Source organism: Hibiscus syriacus, unplaced genomic scaffold, assembly GCF_006381635.1.
Source record: "Hibiscus syriacus cultivar Baekdansim isolate YM2019G1 unplaced genomic scaffold, ASM638163v2 tig00116961_pilon, whole genome shotgun sequence".
NCBI lineage: Eukaryota > Viridiplantae > Streptophyta > Magnoliopsida > Malvales > Malvaceae > Hibiscus > Hibiscus syriacus.
Window position 1 is genome coordinate 484,275 of NW_024063487.1, and position 11,354 is coordinate 495,628.

The following is an 11,354-nucleotide window of genomic DNA, read 5'->3' on the forward strand; positions in this document are numbered from 1 at the left end:
CCTCCCAATGTAACGTATGGGTGGCAGTTCAAGGTCGTCACTAATAGTCATAAAAGCTCATAATTATAATTAGGGTAAATTACACTTCAAGTATATAAATTATCAATTTTAGTTTATTTTAATATCTAAATTTTCAATTTTTTCTAAACCATACATATCATTTAGTTTTTGTTTCATTTTAGTACCCCTCCGTTAAAAACTTAACGGACAGGCTCGCTGGTTGCTGCGTCTATAGTTGTCAACCGTCGTATCTGTCGGTCGATGGAGACCAAACTTTCCAGCCCACACATTCTCGACCTTCCGAACATGATTTTGGCCTCCATTTCACCAGAAAATGCATCAGACTCCCCGAATTGATGACGGACTCTTCAACTTCTTCATCCTCCGATCTTCGTCGTCAATCGTCCGATGGGACTAAAACTGGATTATGTTGGTCGACTCATAATTCTCTTGTGATCCACCGTTCGGATTGGTCGTCCATCCACCGCAGCGATGCCCCCTTAGCCCGTCTGTTAGTTTTTAATGGCGAGCTACTAAAATGATACAAAAACTAAACGTTAGGTATGACTTTGAAAAAAATAAAAGTTTAAGTACTAAAATGAATCAAATTTGATAGTTTAGATATTAAACGCATAATTTACCCTTGTGACTAATTAATTCTTTTTTTCCTTTAACCATCTATATGGCCAAACGTGAAGTAAATAGTGCTTGTTGGTTTCAGGTTAAAGTCATATCCTCAAGAAAAAAGAAAAAAAACATTCTAAGATTGTCTAAAGGTGAAGTAAATAATATTTTTTTAGAAAAGGATTAAGGCAATTGAAATAGTAAGTAAATTAATTTAAAATATAAGATTTATCTAAAGAGTATATAGTAATTAGATTACACCATATATTATATATCATATATTATTTAAAAATGTGAAATTATAAGATAATAAAAATATTAAAAATTAAAACAACATAATTCTATGTTAAAATGAAGTATTACCGGCATGTTAGATTCGAGCAACAACACACCTTTATTATTATTTATTATATCTTAAATTATTATTGTGCATACGGACAGCAATAAAACTCTTCGATTACTGTCTGCCCCGTCTATTAACCTGTTCGATTACTCTCTGCCCCGTCTATTAACAACCCTTTTGAATTGGTGCGATCAATATCAAACCGACAAAGCTTGGTTCACCGACTTCCAAAAGATCTACTGTGAAACAAATGCAGCGACGGACTATATCGCCAAGATGGGCACTTTCCCCGATGGCTCTCTCATCATTTTTTATTCATTTCCGACTCCTCTACTCGATATCCTTCACAGAGATATTTATGATCTTTTATACTCTCGAATGTGAAAATTAATTAATGACTTTAGCCTCTTTCTATTTTAAAAAATATTATTCTAAAATATATTTAATTAATAATTTTTATCCGGTTCAGAGAAGAAGTATTTTAATTTAGTTAAAGGCATTTGGATTAATTTAATAATAATTAAAAAATACATTTTTAATTTAATTTTGTTTTATTTTATTGTGTATTTTAAGTTTTAAAGTTTTAATTTTCACCTATCTTAAAATTTAAATTAATTGTTCGTAGTGCAATGATAAAAGACTTCTGTTAAATTAAAATTTCAGTTAATTTTAAATTGTCGATTTTGAGTAATCATTTTTTATTTATCCTCTATACAAAAGTTATTTAGTATAAATAATTAAAAAAAATCACATTGGCCAACAACCAGTTGGTCTAGTAAGATGAGACACTAGATTCCTTAAGTAATGTTAGGGATTTTAATCCTGACGTTTGTGAATAGGGAAAATTGGGTTGAGAGGTTCGTCATTGCCTCTGCAATACATGATCTGGATTAGCCGATCAATAGATCGGATACAAATGATTAATTAAAAAATAAATCACCTTAAATTTTTATCTTGGTATCTATATATGAAAAAATAACACTATTTATAATATTGATCATAAAATATGAAATTAATATATTATTATTTTTAATAAAGAATTATGATTTATTTTTAATAGTTTAGGTTGATTACAAGATATCACATGTTCATATTTTTTTAGTTACTGACAACGCATACACCTTACACATATTAGGGTGTTCAAAACCGGGTACCCACATTTTTGGCTATTGGAAATACCATGTACTCAGGATCTTCGGGTACCAAAATATCATATCGCGTCCCAACCTATTAAATTTGAATACTTGTATTTTCGGGTTGCAGTTACCCACAAATTCATTTTTTAAAATATATTATTTTTTTTTAAAAAAGTAGAAAATATATAAAATTTAAAGATCTATAGTACTCAATCTACCTATAAAATTTAAAAATTTAAATTATATAATCGAAAGAAAAAACTTATTAAAAATAAAATTAAAGAAATACAATTAGAGATTGCAATTCTCATGGGCTAATAATACTTACAGTTCACCTAACCATACACTCTTTCAATGTGTAGTTAAATCCCACAGTGCAATTCTCTGGAAGCGGTGAGTTTGACTTAAAGTGGCAATTGAGCTTTCTTTGAACTTGTTTCTACTTCAATGTTGAATATGTAAGCAATAGGAAGTACGTTTTGTCTCTTTGCTTGAAAAGTAAAGCCTATCACTTGACCAAACTATAAAATTACTCTGTGTTTGTTCTTGTTTTTTTTATACATACACACACAGATTGAACTAGAACTATGACGATGATGGGTTCTGAGAAAATGGAAAACTCCATGGAAATAGAAAAAGAGAGTTTTGGAAGCAGTGAGATGGAGAAGACGAAGATAAGTCTTATGAGGATCTTGGTTGAAAGACAAGATCCATCTTCCAGGGTGAGTTTATCTTTTTTTTTTCATTGTTTCGTTGCGTTATCGTGATTATGAACATAAAAAATGCTGTTGACGTGATTATGATTGTGAGTATTGCGATCATGCAGTAACAGATTTAAATACCTACAGAATCATGATTTTTTTTTAATAAACTTGAAAGCTACAAGGAAACTTTTTTTTTTCCAAGATTCTTATTTTCTTACTTCATCTTTTTTCCTGGAAACAAGAACGAAACTCTTGAAGACACAAGCCAAGGTTGTAAGGATCGTCAAGATCATCTCTTCATTTCAAAATACAAAAAAACACGAAACTTAATTCATGAATTTAAGATTTTGATTCAAATCTCTACAGTTTAATTAACCACAATAAGTTTCTTCATTTTAGATTGCAACCTTCCACTCCGATATTCATATGCCTGCCATGAATTTAAATTGCGGTTAGAATCATGTTTTTGGTTTTGTTGTGTTTATCATTATTATGAATATATTAAGTGATATTGCACTGATTATGGGTATCAGGGTCATACAATAATGGTTTCGAACGAGACCACTACTACTATATAATTGACACCTTTATAATAGCGGACTATTTAAATCCTTGGACTATCTACCTATATAGCACGAGTACAGCAATTCAGTGTCATACCAAGCATGCAATACGTCCCCAACATGGGTACAGGATGGGTATAATTTGGGTATGTACTGGAGACGTCCATATTTAAGGGGTATGATTGAAATTAATTGGGTACATTGCAGAATTTTCGGAGACGCATCGGGACGATATTTGATCTTCACGTACATATCCAGAATTATTTTTAAGATTTAAATAAAAAGTTATAGATGCTATTTTGGTGATTGTGGGTATCGCGATCATAAAATAACGATTTCAAATGGTACCACTACTACTATATAATAGCCGCTATTATGATAGCGGACTGTTCTTTAAATTTATGTACTATATGCCATGCATTTATTTTACAATTCCCATACAAATACTATATCGAAATTTGTGTTACACTTTACTTGTATAATTTTACCACGGATTTAGGTTTTCCAGGAAGTTGACGATTCGACATTGAGAAGATTTCTGAGAGCTCGTGATCTTGATGTAGAGAAAGCATCAAACATGTTCCTTAAATACCTCAACTGGAAACGAAACTTTGTTCCCAACGGTTCCTTTTCAGCAACCGAAATCAGGCATGAACTCGAACAGAATAAGATGTTCTTGCAAGGTTCGGACAACAAAGGACGACCGATAGCAGTAGTTCTTGCTTCAAGACATTTCCAACATGAAGGGGGCGTTGAAGAATTCAAGCGTACGTTATTTACTTTCAAACTTCCACAAAAAATTTTCAGTTTTTCTTTGCTGATGACTTTGAATTTTCTCACCATGTTTTTCTATGATTCATGTTAACTTACAGGTTTTCTGGTCTACCTTTTCCACAAAATATTCACAAGGTAGTCTTCGATTCATATTTATAAATCAACCAATCAGTTATTCTTGGATAATTTTCTGTTTACATATACACATAGCAAGGGCCGAAGTCAAGGAATTAGTGCTGGGGCTGAGATAAATTAAAATATTTTGATGTCATGGTCAAAGTTTTCTATTAAAATAGTTTAAATTGAATTATGTATTAAGATAAAGTATATAAATGTTATATGATTATAGGATGTTGTTTTGTCGAGTCTCGGGTATTAAAAGTTATAAAATTATTTAAGAGTTGCTTTGTTAAGTATTTCGATTATTAAAAGTTACAAAATAGTCATCCGACTATTTATATGTTTCAAACCCATCTTTTTCTGTTAAAAATTTAACAGTAGTCTGAACTAGACATTAATCAGCTTATTGAGATATGATAAAATGATATTTATCGGCACCACTGTTGCTTTCAAACATTGACTTGACAACATAATATAAATAGAGAGTCGGTCCACAAAATACAACTCAAATAGTTATGAGATCAAATTTTATCATATCTTAAGGCATATTCAAATATTTAAAAATCAGGGTCCAAAATTTTTAATACTATTTTTTTCAACAAGATGGGTATGCAAATTTTTTTTAAAATTTTTTCTTATTCCATTAATATATTGAATTATATTTAAAAATTTATTCTAAATAATGGGTATGTATTTGACCTCTAGGAGGATAAGTGCATCCGCCTCTGATCTCAATTAATATGTTAACATTCAACTCAGAAGACCATCATTTTTAATAGAAAATGACAAGTTTGAAACATATGAAAAGTCGAGTGACAATTTTCTAATTTTTAATAGTTATGAGACTCGACAAAGCAAATTAAGTCCAGAGTTATCATTTTGTAAGTTTTAATAAACGGAAACTCAACAAAACAACCCCTATAATTAGGGGACCACTTGTATATTTTACCCCAGTTATTATTAGAAGGGTCAAAACTATTTTCTGAAATTGAATGCATTAGTGTGTATATGATATATTCATTTGAAAATATGACAGGATGCCTCCAGGACAAGAGAAATTCATTGTGATTGGAGATCTTAAAGGCTGGGGGTACGCAAACAGCGACATCCGTGGATACCTTGCAGCGCTCTCTCTCGTGCAGGTTTCTCTCTTTCGATTCATCTTCTTCCCTGCAATGGCTGTCTTGAATAAATCCAATGTATATTCCCCGGAAATGGCAGGATTATTACCCTGAAAGACTAGAAAAGCTCTTCATAGTTCATGCACCTTACATATTCATGACTGCATGGAAAATCGTTTACCCTTTCATAGAACAAAAAACCAGGAATAAGGTAAACCATTCACTCACACTTCTCAAACAACAGAAGAATAAACATGCTGATTAATATTTTTTATTTGTTTTTTCTACAGATAATGTTCGTTGATAACAAATCGCTGAAATCGACTCTGCTTGAAGAAATAGACGAAAGCCAGCTCCCTGAATCATTGGGTGGCAAGCTTCCATTGGTTCCCATTTAAAACAGCTGAATCAGCTTATTCATTACATTTATCTGCATTGCGTATTGGTTTGGACCGAGTCTTATCGGGGAAAAAAGTTGGAGTGGGTGGCCATATTAGAAAAATATTGTAAGCAAATAAAAGAATTAGAGAAATGCGACTCGTGGATGGTTTAAATTATTTTTTGGGTCAACGTTATTGAGCTATTTTTTCCAGACCCTTTCATCTAAAAATTGTATATTATCTAATGCTTAGAAGATTATTAGTCGGGTCGTACAGAATTGGTTTGAGTACATGTATGATATCAACACTGATATATATGTTTCTAACTTTGATTCAGTTTAAAATTTTAAATATGAGTGAGTATTCAAATATGTTTTAAATAAATAAATAATCCGTCAGAATTGTGTAAATCTATGAATTGAATAAGTCAAAATGTAAAAAATAAATAAGACTTCTTCGGTTAAATTTGTTGATGGACAATAAGCGAGGCGATAATTCACAGTGATTTTTTTTAAATTAAATAATTGTTATAGATTAGTTAAAAATGACATCGTTTAATACAATATCAAAAATACAATTCAAACATTCTGATATGAGCACGACCATGAGCTTGGAAAGGTTCTTGGAAACTTTTAGGAGGCCATTTGATCGTGGAAAATTATCAATATCAAGTAAGCTTCAAGATCATACAAACTTAATTCAAGCTGCTCAAAGCAAGATTGGATTTGCTTGGCTCTATTTCAATCCCAAGGAAGAACCTCCACCGACAAGATGCAATACAAGCTTGGAGGAAGCTTTGGAGATTCTATTAGTTATATCTAGTTGAAATCTTTAATTAATACAATCTTTAATTCATATTTCACTTGTGTCCACAACACATCAAGGAGCTAGGAGGAAAGATAGCATGCATGCTTCACTTGGAAGGCTTGGAAGACATATATTCTCCATTTGCAAGACTTTGGATGTTGCATGCATCCATCATACTCTAATACATTTATTCATCCACCTTGGAAGACATATTCTTCACTTTCAAGGTTTTGGATGTTGCATCCTTCCACCAAACTCAAATAAATTCTTTCACCCACTTTAGAAGGCACAGAGGGGAAGCAATTTGAACTTTCAAGCATTCACCTTTCTTCCATGCAATGTACGACACAAGGGGGTTGTATTTAGAGCTTTGGTACATTCATTCATCTTTAAAAAAGACACGATGGAAGAAGCATCAAGGAACATACGTGAATGACAAGATTCATTAATGCCTAAATACATGGACAGTATTAGTGAAGAATTCATTCATCCTAGATTCATTTATCTTCCTTGGATAAATTCATCTATCTCTTATTAATATTTGCTTGTTCATATATTTGTAAAAGCCTATAAATAATGGCTTCTTTGTTCATTTGAACATGCCTTAAAACCTTTGAAATTTGAAAATACAATTGAGTTTGTCTCATTGTTTATCGTTAGACTTATCAAGCCTAAAAATGTGGCATCTCTCTACTGAACTTATCACTTCTATTAGTGTGGCATTCAAACCATCAAATTATTACTTTGTTTCCTATCTCTTCAATAGATAGCGGGTCAAGTTCAATATTCTATCTATTTTGTTATATTGAAGGTTCCTAACTCTTTATAGCTAGTGGGTCTAGATCCATTTTATTCATCAAAAATTCCTAGACAACATCACCCATCCTTCAGCTTATGTACAAATCAATCTAAGGTTTCAATTTGAAGTCTACTACGCTCGAGCAACCTTAATTCGATTGGGAACACAAGCATTTTGACTTCACATTCGAAGGTCTTCATAACCTCATTAGCTATATCAGGAAAAAACAAGTATACCCCAAAATTTATAATGCACATTTTACATCATAGATCTAAGATAATGACTAAGTGAACTATGAAGTCGATATTTTTGTATTTTTAATATCATCCCAATACTTGTTTTACTTCTTCATTTTTTGTAAGCCATGGAGATTATTTCTAAGTCTTCACAATTTATCCATTCATCAAGTAAACAATGCATATCTATTAATGTTTCCCAAAGGAAATGAGAGTTGACATGCAATGATATAGTCACATTAAATATAAGACCATAAAAAGGCTTTAGAAATTTTGCAATTCTTCTTAAAATTTCCCAATCATCAAATGTAGGTACTCCATATCTAATTACGAGGTCGAGAAAAAAGCTATTGTTGACACGAGAATATGAATCAAACGCATGCTCATATTTTCAGCCACCTTTAACATCATATACGTTGAGTTCCACCTAATAGGCACGTCTAAACGCAAATGAAGTTTAGTATTTATCATTTCTTATTCTACCCAATCACAAACTTTTTTTCATCATCAATGGTGATGTTTTTATGTAACTAACAGCAGCTCTAACTTGATCGACATACATAGAACCATACTTAACACCATGTACGATGAGATCAATAACGTTTGTAACACATCTCATATGAATATATTTATTTCCCATTTGAAACACAAGTAGTTCAATGGTACAATTTCTTTATAAAAGATTCAATATCAACACTATTAGCAGATGCATTATCAATTGTAATAGTGAAAACCCTCGCAATCCCCCAATCCCATATGTATTTTTTTGGCGGTGATTTTTCTTTCACCTATATGAGCATATATCAAACAAAATTTTATGATTCTCTTATGCAAAATCCACTCATCATCTATCCAATATGTTGTTTGAGCATGTAAGATACCCTTTGCAGTGAATTCTAAGTGCAATTGTCAAAACAATTCTACTCATATCTCTAATACTCAATTTTTGTCCAGCCTAACTTTTTCCAAGGCCTAAATATTTTTATTGAAGCTTATTTTAAAGTGTGAGACATCAATCGACTTGCAACAAATTTTTCAGACAAGATCCAAGCATTTCCAGGGCATGATACTTCTCGAAATGGAACTGACTTTCACTTAGCTTTCCAACGTATTTTGAAACACCTTAATTGAATGTTGAGAACTCAAGATATGCTTATTTTAGTGAAGATAACGCGCGTAGAAAATTAAATATGGGTCCAATATGGAAATTTTAATTTATTATGAATTTTCAATTATTTTATTGATTATTTGTAATTAAATATAACTTTATACTTTCCATTATTTATTTAGGATAATTTGGAATCTTTTTATTATTTTAAGCATTTTTCTTTTTAATTAATATATCTAGCATTAATGAAAAAAATATTAGGGTATTCTTTTAGGTTTTTTAAGGCTTATAAATAGGCACTCATCCTATGTAGAAAAAAGAGGGGAGGAAAAAGAGAGGAGGAAAAATGAGAGAAAAAAAGAGGAGAAAAGAGAGAAAATGGAGAGACACCCAAAATATTGTAATTTGAGAATAGAAGAAATAAAAGGGATTTTTTGTTTCAAGGTACTTCTCTTTTTTATTTAATTTTGGCTTTAAACTTTTTTGTTTATGTTGAGTACGACTTTATTATTTTTCATTCAAAACTCTATCGGATGAAAGAAAACCGAAGAACAAGAAAAATACTTTTGAATAGATTTCTTAAATCTAGCAGTCCTTGAGGTTTCTCAGTTAAAGGCAACATTTTTATTTTTATTTTTATTTTCATTTTCATTTTTATCTTTATTTTTGAGTTTTATTGTTTCGGTTGATTTCAACCTTGGTTTTTTTCAAAAATTCTATCAGAAGAGAGAAAATCGAGGAACAAAGAAAAATGCTTTTGAATACATTTTCTTAAATCTAGCATTCCTTGAGGTTTCTAAGAGAAAATCAATAATTATTTTTAAATTTTTATCTATTTTATATTACCTTTTTATATTATGTATACTTTTATACTTTTATACTATTAATATTTTTTATATTATGTTTAAACATGTATAATCTTTAAAAAAATTAATTTTTTACTTTTTCTTTTCACATTTTGTATATAAATATAAATATAAATATATATTTTATATCTCTATATTTATCATATCATGTATATATATTTTTACATATTTAATTATACATACACCCATATTAACTCTTTCTATTTATTAGTAGTATTATCATTATTCTTTTTTCTTTTCTTTGTATATATACATTATTTATATTTTTTACCTTTTATTATTTTACTTTTTTGGTAATTTTGGTAATTTGTGTATTCCATTTACGCATTTAGTTTTAATTCTTTGTTTTATAATTCTAGCATGTTAGTTAAATTTATCATTTGATTTGTTCCTTTTTGTAATTAATTTTCACTAATTATATTGTTTAATTGCATGACATTTTTGTTTGATTAAAGAAGTATGATACTCTCACGTACATAACTCGACATTTTTAAAATTGAATTAAAAGACAAAAATTTAGTTAATTTAAATTATAGAAAAGGGTTATGTAACACCTATCTCTCATATCCCTTTCTGTACACGAGATACAGATGTTGCATCACTTTTAAAACATTTCATCATTTAAAACCCCTTAAAATTTTGTTTCCAAATTTCTTAAAACATAACATTTGTTTTATGTACAACAAAACATTAATTTGAAATCTGTTACGATGTTCTACTTAAATACAATTCAGAGCATTTTTCGTACTTTAATTACATGCCAACTAAGTTTTTCAAAATAACCCGGATTGTCCTATTGCTATTGACGAGTCAACCTTAATTGATGATAGCTGATGTTACTGTTGCACTCCTTTCTCGGCTAATCTCTACCTTCATCTATGCGTGAAATCAACACACGTTAAATATTTACTTAGTGAGACATAATATTGTAAAGAAACATTAATGTATATATGAGTATATCATGATTTCTTGGTTTCGAACTATTCATATCATTCATAAGGATTAGATAGGTCCCTATTATCTAAACTAAATTTCTTTCATACTATCATCATAAATACTCTTAGTATGTCCATCATACCTTTCTTTATGTACATTTTCCCATTATTCTTTAATAATTATTCATTATTTTCATTTATGGTATCCTTTCATGCCCTTAATGCACAGTTGTGCATTTCATTTATGGTGTCTTTTCATGCCTTTAATGCATAGTTGTGCATTTCATTTATGGCGTCCTTTCATGCCTTTAATGCATCGTTATGCATTTCATTTATGGCATCCTTTTATGCCTTTAATGCACCGTTATGCATTTCATTTATGGCATCCTTTCATGCCTTTAATGCACTGTTATGCATTTCATTTATGGCATCCTTTCATGCCTTTAATACACAGTTATGCATTTCGTTTATAGCATCATTTCATGCTTTAATGCACCGTTATGCATTCCATTTATGGCATATTTTCATGCACCGTTATGCATTTCATTGATGGCATCTTTTCATGCCTTTAATGCACTGTTATGCATTTCATTTATGACATCCTTTCATGCCTTTAATGCACTGTTATGCATTTTATTTATGTAATGAAAACATATTGAGTACCATAAAGCATACATTAAATTAAAACATTCTAATTTCAATCATTGTGAATCTTTTTCATCTCAAATAAATAAAATAAATGTACTCACCTTCGCTAATAAGATGTAATGATGTCGGCTACTCAACAAATTTATCTTTGCCCTTTTTCTTGCTAGATTTAGGAGCTTGGTTATGATCT

The 11,354-nt window shown here is 30.3% G+C and overlaps 1 protein-coding gene across 2 annotated transcripts; it reads left to right on the forward strand.

The window, feature by feature from the left end:
• The first annotated feature begins 2,688 nt into the window (after nucleotides 1-2,688).
• LOC120189911 (phosphatidylinositol transfer protein 3-like) lies at nucleotides 2,689-5,790 on the forward strand. 2 transcript variants are annotated; one of them, XM_039193045.1, is made up of 6 exons: nucleotides 2,689-2,825; nucleotides 3,879-4,137; nucleotides 4,243-4,279; nucleotides 5,301-5,406; nucleotides 5,486-5,596; nucleotides 5,676-5,790. In XM_039193045.1, exons 1-6 carry the CDS (start codon nucleotides 2,691-2,693, stop codon nucleotides 5,781-5,783), a joined length of 756 nt encoding a protein of 251 aa, XP_039048976.1. In that variant the 5' UTR covers nucleotides 2,689-2,690; the 3' UTR covers nucleotides 5,784-5,790. The 2 variants fall into 2 exon arrangements, with proteins under 2 accessions (XP_039048976.1, XP_039048977.1); XM_039193046.1 differs by having other exon boundaries at nucleotides 5,301-5,400.
• The last annotated feature ends 5,564 nt before the right edge of the window (nucleotides 5,791-11,354 follow it).